The sequence below is a fragment of the Haematobia irritans genome, chromosome 2 (genome assembly GCF_050003625.1).
Source record: "Haematobia irritans isolate KBUSLIRL chromosome 2, ASM5000362v1, whole genome shotgun sequence".
NCBI lineage: Eukaryota > Metazoa > Arthropoda > Insecta > Diptera > Muscidae > Haematobia > Haematobia irritans.
In genome coordinates, this window is record NC_134398.1 from 31052537 (window position 1) to 31068374 (window position 15838).

The 15838-nt window shown below is 31.4% G+C and overlaps 2 protein-coding genes and 1 long non-coding RNA gene across 4 annotated transcripts; 2 read left to right on the plus strand and 1 right to left on the minus strand.

Moving 5' to 3' along the window:
• Positions 1-137: 137 nt before the first annotated feature.
• Positions 138-3571, plus strand: Fkbp59 (FK506-binding protein 59kD). 2 transcript variants are annotated; one of them, XM_075293694.1, is made up of 8 exons: positions 138-462; positions 529-671; positions 749-869; positions 2004-2142; positions 2198-2454; positions 2526-2620; positions 2682-2930; positions 3179-3571. In XM_075293694.1, the coding sequence occupies exons 1-8, from the start codon at positions 261-263 to the stop codon at positions 3329-3331; spliced, it is 1359 nt and encodes a 452-aa protein (XP_075149809.1). In that variant the 5' UTR covers positions 138-260; the 3' UTR covers positions 3332-3571. The 2 variants fall into 2 exon arrangements, with proteins under 2 accessions (XP_075149809.1, XP_075149808.1); XM_075293693.1 differs by having other exon boundaries at positions 140-462; positions 3176-3571.
• Positions 3504-8883, minus strand: LOC142223854 (putative RNA polymerase II subunit B1 CTD phosphatase RPAP2 homolog). The gene is made up of 4 exons (XM_075293695.1): positions 8749-8883; positions 8538-8652; positions 8353-8450; positions 3504-3773 (listed from the first exon to the last, which is right to left on the minus strand). Exons 1-4 carry the CDS (start codon positions 8784-8786, stop codon positions 3587-3589), a joined length of 438 nt encoding a protein of 145 aa, XP_075149810.1. The 5' UTR covers positions 8787-8883; the 3' UTR covers positions 3504-3586.
• A 3947-nt stretch (positions 8884-12830) lies between these two features.
• On the plus strand, positions 12831-14960 carry LOC142223856 (uncharacterized). The gene is made up of 2 exons (XR_012718930.1): positions 12831-13669; positions 13729-14960. It is a non-coding gene; the product is annotated as an uncharacterized LOC142223856 (long non-coding RNA).
• The last annotated feature ends 878 nt before the right edge of the window (positions 14961-15838 follow it).

Sequence of the window (15838 nt, forward strand, 5' to 3'; positions counted from 1 at the left end):
GAATATGACAGAGCGAATTACGACAATGTGTACGGGTGGGTATATATACACACCCTATAGAGAAATATTCTAGACTCTAGAAGATTAGTTTGTTTTAACACTACCCTATATTGGATGTACCCTGTGCAAATAGAGTTGCACAGAAATCTTTCAAATATTGAAGTCGACTAACGTCGTCAGTTCGAGTTGAATCGGCTTCATTATTTAACATTATTTCTTCACAGCAAAAAGATTCTCGAAGTTTTTTATAAAAAGTTGAAATGACCGCTGGTGAAGTTGAAAAAATCAATATTACTTCCGATGGAGGAGTTCAAAAGCAAATTCTCAAGGAAGGTACAGGAGATGAAACTCCAGAAAATGGATGCAAAGTATCTTTGCATTACACCGGCAAGCTGACTGATGGAACTGTATTTGATTCGAGCTTGGATAGAGGCCAGCCTTTTGAATTCACATTGGGAACAAGTATGAGAAAAGCATATTCTTGAAAATCATATTATGTTAATTCATGTCTTTAATCCCCATTAATAGGAAGTGTTATACAAGCCTTTGATTTGGGGGTGGTTACTATGAAACTGGGTGAAAAATGTAATCTAATTTGTGCCCCTGAATATGCATATGGCGAAAGTGGCAGTCCACCTAGTATCCCACCAAACGCAACGTTAATTTTTGAGGTAAGTATAAAATGTAACCACAATTTTTAAACATGCGAGTTCTTATGGTTTGTTTTTTTTTTTTTTTTTTGGAATAGCTTGAAATGCTAGGTTGGATGGGAGCAGACGTTAGCCCAAATAAAGACGGAAGTATTGAGCGTTTCACCATTGTTAGCAGCGACAAAAGACGTGGTCCTAGCGATGGCTCACTGTGTAAAGGTAAGTTTTCAAATTTCAAACAAAAAAAAAAACGGATGTGGTAGCAAGATAATTTGAATATGCATATCAGTCCCTTGGTTTTGTTATATTATTTTGCGGTTTTACATATTCATTTAATTCTAAATGTGTTGTAGACATTGATATGTTAACTAGTAGTGATATGATAATCGAATTTTCTAGAACTGAAGTAGAATATATGTTCTGTTGTGGAAATATCAATGATTGTGATGTTCGACAAAAAATATAATCTTTCGCAACATAACGATATAGTAGTAAATCTGCCTTTCCAAAAGTTTTAAAAAAAATTATTTTTAATAATGAAGACTATCCCCCCAAGAATCATAATATTTATTTAATTTTTCGCTTTTTTATTAAAATAATTTATAAAAATTCATATAATGCATATAAATTTTCTCTGGCCTAGCGTCGTCAATGGTATGAAAGTCTCAGCTGCCAATTTCCAAATATGTTATTCGCCCATGTTCTAGTTTAAGAATTCAAAAAACCTAAAATTTTGTATTACCAAAAACTCATAAGCTGATTGACAATTTTCTCAAAACTTTGTTATAGATGATTTTCTTGAATAAAAAGAATACTGTCTTAATATTTCGAGTTATAAACCTTATTATATGGAAAAATGAAAATTTTGGGTTTTGCGAATTCGTAAACCACAACATGAGCGAATAACATATTTCGAAATTGGCAGCTGAGACTTTCATACCATTGACGACGCTAGGCCAGAGAAAATTTATATGCATTATATGAATTTTTATAAATTATTTTAATAAAAAAAAAGCGAAAAATTAAAAATTTTAATTCTTGGTTAATTGTACTGTAAACAGAACAACTCTCGCACTCAGTTAACAAATCAAAAAATATTTTAAAACAAGTTACGCTGATGATTAAAAAAATTACTGCATTATTAATTTAATTTTTATTTAAAATTAATCTTAACATTTCCCAAAAATATAAATTGACATATCAATGCATACTAAATAAAAATAAAATTGGGAAAAAAGAGTTGGTGGATTTAATACATACGGGTTTATTGTCCTCTGCCAAAAAAAAATCCCATTCTTGTCCTGTTCAAAAATGTTCAAGTTGTAATACTAAAAAAATCACTTGTTATTTCAGCTCACATTACTGGCAAGTATGATGGTAAAGTATTCGAAGAACGTGAAGTTGAATTCAATCTGGGCGAAGGAAGTGATATTGACCTAATTGAAGGTGTAGAAATAGCCATAGAGAAAATGGTTGTCGGTGAAGAATCAAGGTAATAGTTAATTTTCATTAATGCTTCATTCATTTGTTAATTATTGTAATTGCAGATTTAAAATTAAATCGAGATATGCTTTTGGTGCAAAGGGAAATGAGAAGTTTAACATTCCACCCAATGCAGACGTTGAATATATTATTAAATTAATCGATTGCGAAAAAGGTTTGGAAGATTGGAAATTTACACCCGAAGAACGTGTAGAACATTCAAAGATCTATAAGGAGAAGGGTACGAAATATTTCAAAAAAGAAAATTTTTCTTTGGCCCTAAAAATGTATAAAAAGTGTGTCGAAGTCTTGGACACTAACAGTAAGTTTTAAAGTGGATGTAAAAATGTTGTTAAAAAATACGCTTTTTAATGTGTATTTCTATATCACCAGGCGATGAGGAGAGTAATAAATTGAAAGCTGCAGCTTATAGCAATCAAGCTTTGTGCTATCAAAAAACTAATGATCATTTTGAGGCTAAGCAAGCTGTAAGAGAACTAGGTTTTTCATTTTTTGAATACACATAATAATTTTTTCTTTTCTTTCTAGTGTAACGAGACATTGAAATTAGAACCAAATAACATAAAAGCTCTCTATCGTCGTGGCCAATGTAATGTTACAGTTGCCGAATATGATGAGGCACTATTGGACTTCCAAAAAGTTCTTGAATTGGAGCCAACAAATAAGGCTGCACAGAATCAAATACAAATATGCAAACATAAAATCAAAGAAGCCAAAGATAAAGAGAAGAAAATTTATGCGAATATGTTCACCAAATTAGCAGCGGCCGACAAAGAGGTACTATAACGAGTTTATTTCCTAATAGTAAGGCATTCTTTCTAGGCCACTTACTGTACTTATTTTTTTCCTCTTAAGTAATTTAATTTACCTTTTTTGAAGTAGCAATAAAAAAGAAACAAATTTGAAACCATTTTTCTATAATCTGTGTCTATGTGTATCGACTATTTGTTGTGCAATATTACACCTGTATATATTGCTTCATGTATATGTTACGTTTACTTTTTTGCTCTCAAACAATTTAGCAGGATATACCACCGGAAAATGATGTATTGGCAAAATGTGGCGAATGGAGAGATGAAAATGTAAAATCCGATAAATCAGGTGATGAGTGGACGGATGAGGATACAAAGCGTGAAGCTGATTTCGCTTTGGAACGCGATAACATTGTAATGATTTAATGCTAATGTTGCTATTATAGAAAGTATCCTTATTATGATCATATGTGTTGCTACTATTTATCTATCGGTCTGTGTACATTTACCATCGTACTTAGCCATTGTTTTTAATGAGAGTACTGTAAGAATTGCATTATTAATCCAAAAAGCTTAGCACTGAATATAGTATACCATCTTTTTAAATTATAAATACTTTATTTCATATGCTTATAAAAATACATATACTTAAAAAAATTATCAAAATCTTAGTTTTTCTTTTTATTGCTTTAACAATTTGAAATCTGGTATTATCTCTTGATGCCTCATCCATAGGGGACTCGTTAGCATTTGAGATTTTATATATTCTGAAGCTTTATAGCAATGGGTACTGCAGAATTTTTTGCGATCCGTTATATCGTATATCTTGTTTGATGTCGTTGAGATTTGATATTGTTTTGCTGGAACACTGAAAAAAGAAACAAATTTAACTCAAAATAATGGCAAACAAAAATGGTTATAGCCGAATTCGGGAAAGAACATTCTAGATTGACAATAAAAATTGCAATAAAAAGTTTTTTTTTTATACTTCTATAAAATCTAGATTTAGAATTTAGATCGGCCAACGTCCTGGGATGAAATACAACGTTAGTAAAAAACAAGTATATACGGCCGTAAGTTCGGCCAGGCCGAAACTTATGTACCCTCCACCATGGATTGCGTAGAAACTTCTTCTAAAGACTGTCATCTTCCTCTTCCAACTATGGTCTAAGTGGACACAAATCCGCTAGTTCGGATTCGTGTCATCCTCCATAACCTAACCTAAAGACTGTCATCCACAATCGAATTACTTGGGTTGAGGTAACACTTGCCGGTGGCATGGTATCTTAAAACCTCCTAACACCCTCTTCTAAATTGTAAGTTTGTCCATACGTTGTATATTTTAACTAAAAAAGGCCGATTAAATACGTATATAATTCAATTTGACAAAATTTTCTATAGAAATAAAAATTTTGACATTTTCGATAGAAATAAAATTTTGACAAAATTTTTTATAGAAATCAAATTTTAACAAAATTTTCTATAGAAATAAAATTTTGACAAAATTTTTATAGAAATAAAATGTTGACAAATAAAATTGTGACAAAATTTTCTATAGAAATAAAATTTTGACAAAATTTTCTATAGAAATAAAATTTTGACAAAAATTTGACAATTTTCTATAGAAATAAAATTTTGACAAAATTTTTTATAGAAATCAAATTTTAACAAAATTTTCTATAGAAATAAAATTTTGACAAAATTTTTTATAGAAATCAGATTTTAACAAAAATTTTTATAGAAATCAAATTTTAACAAAATTTTCTATAGAAATAAAATTTTGACAAAATTTTCTATAGAAATAAAATTTTAAAAAACATTTTCTATAGAAATAAAATTTTGACAAAATTTTTTATGCAAATAAAATTTTAACAATTTTCTATAGAAATAAAAATTTTGACATTTTTATAGAAATAAAATTTTGGCAGAATTTTCTATAGAAATAAAATTTTGATAACATTTGTAATAGAAATAAAATTTTAACAAAATTTTGACAATATTTCCTATAGTAATAAAATTTAGACAAAATTTTCTATAGAAATAAAATTTTAGTAGATTATTTTTGGCTCGTGTGGCAACCATGATTATGAACCGATATGGACCAATTTTTGCATGGTTGGTAGAGATGATATACTAACACCACGTTCCAAATTTCAACCGGATCGGATGAATTTTGCTCATCCAAGGGGTTCCGGAGGTCAAATCAGGTGAACGGTTTATATGGGGGGCTATATATAATTATGGACCTATATGGACCAATTTATGCATGGTTGTTAGAGACCATATATAACAATATATATATATATATATATATATATATATATATATATATATATATATATATATATATATATATATATATATATATATATATATATATATATATATATATATATATATATATATATATATATATATATATATATATATATATATATATATATATATATATATATATATATATATATATATATATATATATATATATATATATATATATATATATATATATATATATATATATATATATATATATATATATATATATATATATATATATATATATATATATATATATATATATATATATATATATATATATATATATATATATATATATATATATATATATATATATATATATATATATATATATATATATATATATATATATATATATATATATATATATATATATATATATATATATATATATATATATATATATATATATATATATATATATATATCTCGATATCGATAGAACTTTTGATCGAAATCTAAATTTTTCGATATCGAGTTTTTTTGATCGACAATTTTTTCGATTGGTAAATTGCAATCGTAAACATTTTCACTTGTTTTTTACATTGTTTTCGCCATATAGGAATAGTAAATATATTAGTTTTAGTTCGAATTGTTGCTAATTTGTAGTAAATTTACATATAATGAACATATTTTGAATATTTAGGACTAATGCAACTCCAAAAGTTAAACAAAAATTGGTCATAGTCGAGTTCGGGAGCGAGCATCCTCGCTTGGCAAAGAACCATATATAAAGTGCACATGCTAGATCGATATCCAAGAGATTGTGATCAACCAATTACCGTACCATTCCGTGAAAAAAATAACGCTTCTGGACCACCTTGTAAGAATAGTGAATGATGAAGGCTTCCAATGGCAAAAAGTTTTAAGACGGCGGACAATTGTAAAGCGATAGAATTGACGTTGACATGCCACCAAAAATTATTTTCCATTTGAATGCCTCCTTCGTCAGCCGAAATCGTCCATTGAGCCTGCAAAAAGGTGACTTTCTAATAGTGCACACCATTTCAAACCCATATACTTACACCAATAACAATGTGCACTTTTATTCCTTATCTGTCGCCGAATTATTTTATATTCATCTCATCCTCCAATTAGGAAGGAATTCGGAGGAATGTGAATAGAGATATGGGTGCATAATATAAAATGCAATAAAATTTACTTTTTGCTTTGAAATCTTCAAAAACATGTGTTTTTCTACATTCTATTTTGTGCCGCTAACTTAATTTTGTCATTTCATTTTGTTCTGATTCGTTTTTTCGTTTTTATTCGTATCAACAATTTTTTCGATACGATTATGAATTCGATATCGAATTCCGTGATTAGCCCCTTGGACATTTTTTTTAGTTGTTGGTCCCTTCATTTCCATTCCAGAACCGAACATGATTGACATCGGTCGTCTTAATAGCTGGCAAAAGGTCTCGGAGATGCAACAAAATTTCTGGCGAAAATGGAGTACATCATACCTTTCATTATTACAAGAACGCTCAAAGTGACAAACCAAAGCCGAAGAGATCTCACCAGGATGTATGGTTCTTGTTAAAGACGACAATTTACCCCCGCTGGCAAATATGGCAAATAGGACGTATAACCGAAATCATAAAGGGAAAGGATGATGTCATTCGAGTTGTAAATGTGCGAACGAGCTGTGGAATTTTTAAAAGAGCTGTCAATAACTTAGCCTTGCTTCCTGTTGATTCTGTTGAAGCCACCAGTCTTCAACGGGGGGAGGATGTTAACCTCAAGTCCGGCCCTGTGCAGCCCGATTGCATTAGCAAAATATTTTGTCTGCGTATCATTGTTATTGTTTTGTCCATCAACATATTTTTCTACCTGGATGCATTTCTAAAAATATTTGCAAGTGCAAACATATACCTGTGCACATACATACTGCACTGGCTAGCCGTCGTCGGCGGTGCATTGGTTGGGGAATCCCTTTGTATACATGTCATAATGTGTATCCTTGAACGTTTGTACATACAAACCCTTTATTTTTTTGTACATAAATTCTGTTATTTTAAGATTTTTTGAAACAAATAAATTTTTGGTTTTTCATTCGTCACACAGAAACAAGTGAATAAAGTCAAGTTCATGTCGGAACTTTAGTATAGAATTAAAACTTCGCTTTTTTTATTTTCGAGCAAATAGCCTATAAAAATATTACAGGCTCAAACATAGGCTTTATCTAAATCTGAACCAAATTAGATCAAGCTTGACACACTTAAATAGCATAATAAATATATTCTCTGTGGAAACTATCGAGTCATTTGGAGGAAAATCCCATTGAAAATGGGTCTACATTATGAAACAGTCTACCATATTTCCCCAACTCTGGCGTACATATATATATGGGAGCTATATCTAAATCTCAAACGATTTCAACCAAATTTGTCATGCATAGTTAGAATAATAATTCTGCTATATCTGCAAAACTTCACGTAAATCGGAGTATAACTTTGGCCTCCATGGTCTAATCGACTAAATCGACTCAGAATTTAATTCCAAGTCGATCTCAGGCTTTTCCACAGTAGTGTTGAAGGGTATAAAGAAAGGTATCATTTTGTACATATTGCGTCTCATTGAAATCATAATAAAATTATTTAAAATATATGTACAGGGAAAGTTCTTAGATTTGGCTCTAGGAAATTTATGCGACATGGTTGAAATTTTGTACCTTTACATTTTGTAAATTTAAGTAAGATCATGAGAGTAGCCAAATTATGTACAACTGGATATCAATGAGAGTAATATCGAAATTAGATGTTATATGAGTGATATCTTCCAGAATTAAGATGTATTACAGAGGAAATTTTTTCGCAAAAAAACATACTTGTGAAAATCTCAATAAATACTTAACTACCATTCGACTAAATATTTCATCTTCCAAAATGATCAAGGAGCAGAATGATTTTAACGGTAGTACACTTTGGCTTATTGGATTGTCTTAATAAATAGGAAACGAATTGGGAGAAAGGTGGCACAATATGTTTACTAGAACTACATAGAGAACTTTGGTATTCTTATTTGTTTAATAACCAATTTCAAGATTCCCAATTTCAATTCTACTCAAATTTTGAATGCCTTTTATCAAATTCGGCGGGAAATGAGATTCCGAAAATACTTACTTTTCTATGGTCTTATTGCATAAAGGATACGAACATATCTTCAGTATGCTTCTTTCATCAACCACATCTTCGTAATGGCATTGATTTATATCCCTTAACTAGAAAGAGAAACATTAGCATATTATTTTTTGTTAGTCTCCAGTGAAGTTACGTGAAAATGAAACGGCAAACTTACTGCAGCCCACCTTTATAAGAAATTCTGTTTCGGTAATACTCTTTTCCAAAAGAGATTCAACAACCATTTGAGCACGAGCATTACATTCTTTTTTTCTTCGTATTGCTTCAATTAATTGTTCTGTACTGTAAAAACAAATTAAAATGTAGAATAAATAAAAACAAAAACACAAATTCCATTTATCCGAATCTTTTTTCTTGGCACAATTCAACCATTCTAACCTTAATTGCTGGGTTTTAGCACCAGTCTTCTTGCTCATATTGAGTGATTGAATTTTGTAAATAAATGTTGCCCTAGTAGTGTTGAGAAAGTAACGAGTATTTGATTACAAGTACTCGTAACAATTATATGAGTACTCAATTTTTGAATTGGATTTTGTCAAGGCATATTAAAGAGGTAAAGTCATGCAATCAGGTGACTAATATCGACATTCATCTTGTCAAAGGCTTTGTTTACGTTTAGTAGGTTTGTTTACATTCTTTGTGTACATAAGTATTGCTTTTATTTACATTGTGTTACAATACAACAACACTACACATACACAAAATGTAAACTTAAGTGAGCTGTCATTTTAGTTTGACTTTCTAAATATCATGGGGTGTACACACGCTTGCTCGTGACTTTACCTTTAATTAATATGCCTTGGGATTTTGTAAACAAATGTCTTGAAATTTAATATAAATCTTTTGATTTTTTAGTAAATTTCCCTGGCGCAGCCATATGAAATTGGGAATGCAACTCTAACCGAATGTCAATGTCGATGGGGAAGAAAATGTTAACAGTCGATAAAAGCATTATCTGTAGTGGGATTCTGTATTTCTTCACGATAATCGCATCGTTTACGTTGTCTACGAAAAAACGTGTTTGCACTAACGATCGTGTCATTCTGTAACTAATATGTAGCAACTGTTGTTTAAGCTGCGCTGCGCTTGGCAACCCTGCTACGATAAACGGTGGAATGACAAAAAAAGTTTGCAAAATTGGAAATTGTATGGAAATTTAAAAGAAATACACAAATCCGGAAGAGAAAAATGGGTGATATTCTCAACTTATATGAAATTCCCTTTAATTTAAGACCATTTAAGGCAGTTCCGCCCGATAAAATTCTTAGAACGGCTTAGAACCTTCAGATTTTTAAAATATTGCAGAAAACTCTTTTTGTAATAGAGAAGGGATCAATTTTTTTCCTATTAAAAGTAGCGTACATAATTAAAGACCCTATTTTGCATGAATGAAATTTTCTGCTGATAACGTGAATTCATTAGAGAAAATAAACAACCAAAAAATCTTCGTTGTTTACTTAATGAAGTATTTATTTTTATCTGCACAGAAAACAACACAGCTGATTTTAAACGATTGTAAATGTAGTTTAAAACGTCTACCGAATACCTTGGATGTTATTTTTCTTGTTATCCCATCTTAACGATGCGATTCATCATTAAAATTGAATACAGAATCCCACTACTGGGCTGTTCGCTCTGTAATTTATTTGAGCTTTAATGCGCCGTCCAGATTATATGCTCATCCGGACGACAGTGCTCGTGTCAAACATATCCGGCCACACTACAAGTTCCCTGTCAGCATTTCAAAGTTCCATTTCATCCTCATCGCTACCACAGACTCGTACGTGACACTGCAACATTCACCAGCTGTGATGGGGGAAGCGTACACCCAGAGAAATGGTTGGTTGCAATTCGATCATTACAGTGAGGAAATGATGTCAGTAACTTATTTTTTGTTACAAGAACAATGTTTTGATTATTTTCCCCATTATACATCCAACACGACCAAAAAAAAAACGTTCACAGGATCAAAACGAAATTCCCATAACCATTTTTGACTTTCCAAATAAAGTGATAATTTTTCAGGCATTGAGAATATAAACACTGGCTGATAGACGCTACAACATGTATCTTGTCACTTGTAAATCAACATCATTCTATTATTAATGAAAAAATTATGTTAAATGTGTTGTTATAGTGGTATTAATGTCATATTTATAAGAATTTATGAATGTTTAATCAAATTAATAAACATCTAAATAATCGTGTTTTACTTGACCACAACCCTGCCAACATTTTTTTGAATTTGACGGTGCTTCTGAGAATCCCCACCACGTCGAAAACAATCATATATGACATCCAAAATTCGTCGGAAAAGCGCCGTCATTATTGAGAAGTTGTACCACGCCAAATTACTACAAAAAAGTATCGCATGAGTGCAATTATTAGGTGCCTTTTTTAATAAATTTAGACGCCAATAAGAGCCCCTTCAAATTATCAGAAAAAGTGAATTTTAAGGTAGTTGTAAAAGAATCATTGTGGTGACGTAAAACACGATTGTTTAGATGTTTATTAATTTGATTAAACATTTATAATTCTTATAAATAAGATTCTAAACAAAAACAGACATTCCGTCTGGAAAACCTATAATCTGGAGAACGCATATGTTTGTAAATGTGTTATCGATCCCACTAACAGGCAGCAGTACCGATTATGCCGTCAGACCAACATCTGGGATATGTTCGACACGAGCACTGTCGCCCGAATGAACTTATGCGCTTTACAGACTATCAGTTATTCCGGACGGAATGTCGGTGTTTGTGGAGAATCTTAAGGGCACCTTATACGGTCGGATAAACCCTGCAACACAACACGTTGCGGCGACAAATCCGATTGTATACGGTCGTGTTCGGCTGTCGCGGGGACGTGTTGGCATAAAATCAAAACAACTTTGATTTCTTCTGGTTGGGTGGTACAAATCATTGAGTGTAAGGGGATGTTCGACAAACATTATCAAAGACAAATTTATTTTTACATTAAAAACAGGCATTTCTGCAATGAAATTAATGATGGATCGCCAATTCTGGTTGAAAATTAAAGAAATATATAAATCTAAACCAGTATTGTGGCAAAAACGTGGAAAATATCCACTTCCAATCAATGGGAAACCAGGCGACAAGTATTTTAAATTCATCAAGTAATTTGTAATATATTAAATGTGGATTACTTCAGGAATCATTGTTTTGACACATATACCAGGATTTTTTTTATTATTTTCTTCCATTTTTTCAGTAAAAAATGGTTTCACCCATAAATCTTCGTACAACTTCATTGTTTGTTTATGCTTCTTCTTATTTTTTCATGTTGTCATCACATTTGTTCGTGCAGTGTAAGGGCAAAACTTGAACGAACACACAACGAATAGACGAACCTCTGTCGGAGTGTTTATCCGACCGTCTAAGGTCCGCTTTACAGTGTGTCGGATCGATACGACTTATCGGCGATGACTAAATAATCGGTAAATGTGTTATCGATCCCATAAACATGCAGCAGTATCTATTATGCCTTCGGACTTAACTTATAATGTTCGACACGAGCACTGTCGTCTGGAATAACTGATCGTCTGTAAAGCGCATTATAGACTGGACGGCTCAAAACACAGACATTTCGTAAGGATGAACTATGAACGATTTCTTAAGCAAATATAGGAATGCAGTTCTTATGGGTATAGCAAATTTCATTAGAGGTGCATACCGGCCTTTAAATTTTGATTCCATACGTGTTATTGGCTCGAAAACAAAATTCCTGCTAGAGGTGCATACCTGGTTTTATCATACATTACCTGCTTACTTCCCACTGGCTTAATATACTTTTTGACAATTTGCTAAAAACAATCTGGCAGCGATAAGGTAAGTACTTTGTTCGCTTTTCGAGTTGAAATTTTCGCGGTTACTTTATTAAAATACTTCAATATAAAGCAGATAAATTAACTCAATTGATACGCAGTTTCTTGTTCCTCTACATTTCGGCAAGACTTTACAGGAATATGTTTGCTTTCATTTATAATTTTGATTATTTCATGAAAAGTAGTCGCGAAAATAAAGTGATTTTCAACACGATAACGGAACATAGTACCCACCTATAGATGGGAGCATCCTGGTGGGGAAACGAGGGAATTTCTATCTACGTGTGGGAATGGCCGATTTAAATACAACACTGTAGTCGAACTAACTTTGAAAGGCGTCAATTTTTGTTTGACCGCCTTTTTCAGAATCGAATTTTTTTATTTGATAGTATTTGTTGTTTGTTTACTTTCATGTATAGTGTGTATGTGTGTCATTTTCTATGTAGTAGTAGTATTTTTCATTTCGTTTCATTTTATCATTCAAAATTCATTCTTTTCATTTTTCATTCCCTATTTTTCGGTTGTATTTATAAATATAAGTGTAAATTAACAAATTTTATTTTTATTAATTATTTAAATTTTATAATATATTATTAATATTTTAAATTTTATAATATTACTTGCATATGGAAACACTTACATCATTGTATTATGGTTTCAACCATTAAATTATTTATTATGGTCGATGTCTAGGTTTTGGATATCCAAATCAATGAATGTATGTGTTTTGGCCAAAATTTAGATATAACTCCCATATATATCTTTCGCCCTTTATGGACTTTGTGTTCAAACAAAATGCAAAATGTTATTGAAATTATTTAGATATAGTCCCACTTTCGCACTATTTACAGTCATATGACCGACCAAATTCGCCAAATTCCCAAATTTGGTTGAAATCAATTCAGATTTAGATATAGCTTCCATGTATATCGTTTTCTGATTTAGATAAAAATGGTCGAAATACCAACATTTTCATTGTAAAAATTACTCCAATTTTCCGATAAATCATAAATACAATTTTGTGAAGTTGCCTCATAATTAATGTTTCTCATATTTATACCCTTCATTAAAAATATAATGGCACTCCGACTTCTTATGATACCGGAACTTATAAAATTCGATCATATGTATATTGTATTGTCTATAATACTTCTTTATATTTCTTTCTTATGATGTTAATTATTAATTGGACATGTGTGTACACTCATAGAAAAGTCTTTTGTTAATAGCAAACGCTGTCTGCTGTTCTTTAGGTGCTGTTTTAGCAGTTTTTTTGCTAAAACAGCAAACAATCTGTTATTTTGGAACAGCAGTCATACTGCAGAAAAGTCAGTAGTTTGCTGAAATTTTCTGCTGATCCGAATAAAATTATAGTCTCTCCAGGCAAATGGACAATAGTATCCCGGGATTTTCGGGACGCGATTAATCCCGAATCCCGGGCATTAATCCCGTATTGTAAGTATTGTATAATATTGTATTTCTTTTAAAGTACTTTTGTTTTTAATAATTTTTAGATTAGAATGGTTCAAGCCCGCTGCATACAAGAGGTTATGGATTAAATCCTAGTATCGACTAAACACTATAAAGTTTTTCAACGGTGGAATGCTGGTGACATTTCTGAGTGTTTCAAGGCTCCTCTAAAATTGTCACCGCAATGGAAATGATGAAAATGAGATTCCAGTCATTATACCCTGCGCACACTGTGTATGTTTGCAACACCCTGAAGGAGACGAGATAGACACATGGTGTCTTTGGCAAAAATGCTTATAGCCATGAGTCGATATAGCCATGTCCGTCTGTCTGTGAACACATTTTTGTTCGCAAAGTACAGGTCGCAGTTTTAGTCCAATCGACTTCAAATTTGGCAGAAGTATGTTTTTTGGGTCAGAATAGAACCCTATTGATTTTGGAAGAAATCGGTTCAGATTTAGATATAGCTCCCATATATATCTTTCTCCCGATATGGACTTATATGGTCCCAGAAGCCAGAGTTTTAGTCCAATTTGGTTGGAATTTTGCACAAGGGGTATAATTAGCGCCAAATTTTATTGAAATCGGTTCAGATTTAGATATAGCTCCCATATATATCTTTTGCCCGATACGGACTTATATAGACCCAGAAGCCAGAGTTTTAGTCCAATTTGGTTGAAATTTTACACAAGGAGTATAATTAGCGGTAAACTCAAGTGTGCTAAATATTATTGAAATCGGTTCATATTTGGATATTGCTCCCATATATATCTTTCGCCCGAGTTACACTCATATGACCAAAGAGGCCAAGTTTGTACTCAGATTTAGTTGGATTTCAAATTTGGTTGAAATCGGTTCAGATTTAAGGCCGGTACTCTGTTCGGTTTTCGCGTTGAAACTCCATACAAAACCAAAACATGCGAAAAACTAGCGAAATTTTTTCCATTTGTGGTACTTTGTTTTTTTTCGAGTTGAAAAACTGACGTAACTCGCGTATTCAGTATTTTCATAACATGGCGCCATTTGCAATGTGAATTAAGAAATAATTTATTTATTAAACTGATTTTTGTGAATTTATAACACAAAAGTGGATCTGATTATTATTTAAAAATGTAATCTGATGATTGATAAAACTAACATGGAGTTGTATTTCCATAATAAACTAGCAACCAACATCTAGCCGCTCCCTACTATATGGTAGAATATAAATAATTTATATAATATGAAATTTAAACACAAATGTTAACAAAATAAAAGCTTTATTTGGTGAATTATATTTTACAATCGTTTCATTTGTACTGGGCATCGGGATAATAAACACAAAACATAATTGAAACAACAGGAGGCACAGCAATTGATGTTCCAAACAAGCATTAGCACTTCAAGCAACATGTATAGTACCGAGGTAGCAATGAATGGAATCACAAGAATTAATTGCTATGTTCCAAAAAATAAAATGCAGCACTGTAAAATTAGTTTTTTAATTCCAAAGATATTTGTAAAATAACTTCGCCTGCTTCTTCTTTTTCAAATTATTTATTTTGTATGCGAGTGTGTGTAAATCGAGCAACTAGTTGCGTATGTATATGTAATCATTTCGTGACAGTCTGCGATGTTGTCAATACATTTCGACGAAATAAACGCAAAAAAATCCCAAAATGGCTGTTTTTTCCCCCTCAAAATATATTGTCAACACTATCATTTTTCAACGCGAAACAATGATTTAGGGGAACTTTTTTCGCACCAACAAACAGAGTACCGGCCTTTAGATATAACTCCCATATAAATTTTTCTGATTTCGACAAAATGGTCTAAATACCAATATATTCCTTGTAAAATCGCCACTGCTTAGTCGAAAAATTGAAAAATAATTTCATTTTTGCTAAACTTTTAATAAATATGTATCGACCGATAAATCATAAATACACTTTTGCGAAGTTGGCTCAAAATTGGTTCATATTTAAAGTTTCCCATATTTTTTTCCTAAGATTGTGTTTCACCGACTTAAATTTAAAGTCAGCAGATTTTCTAAGAAGTCTTAAATATTGTCGGTTCAGATTTAAATGTATGTTTATGGGAACATAAACCCTTTATATAAAACACTCAATAAATTTGAAGGAATTCAGATAGTATCGAAAATGTAGATTACAATGT

What these genes read in the sequence shown, in the direction of transcription:
- Fkbp59 (XM_075293693.1), top strand. Translation starts at nt 261, where the DNA reads ATGACCGCTGGTGAAGTTGAAAAAATCAATATTACTTCCGATGGAGGA. An exon ending in TGAATTCACATTGGGAACAA is followed by an intron (nt 463 to 528) that starts GTATGAGAAAAG and finishes CCCCATTAATAG; the next exon opens with GAAGTGTTATACAAGCCTTT. An exon ending in CGATGGCTCACTGTGTAAAG is followed by an intron (nt 870 to 2,003) that starts GTAAGTTTTCAA and finishes TTGTTATTTCAG; the next exon opens with CTCACATTACTGGCAAGTAT.
- LOC142223854 (XM_075293695.1), bottom strand. Translation starts at nt 8,786, where the DNA reads ATGAGCAAGAAGACTGGTGCTAAAACCCAGCAATTAAG. An exon ending in AAACAGAATTTCTTATAAAG is followed by an intron (nt 8,451 to 8,537) that starts GTGGGCTGCAGT and finishes TTCTCTTTCTAG; the next exon opens with TTAAGGGATATAAATCAATG. An exon ending in TGCAATAAGACCATAGAAAA is followed by an intron (nt 3,774 to 8,352) that starts GTAAGTATTTTC and finishes TTCTTTTTTCAG; the next exon opens with TGTTCCAGCAAAACAATATC.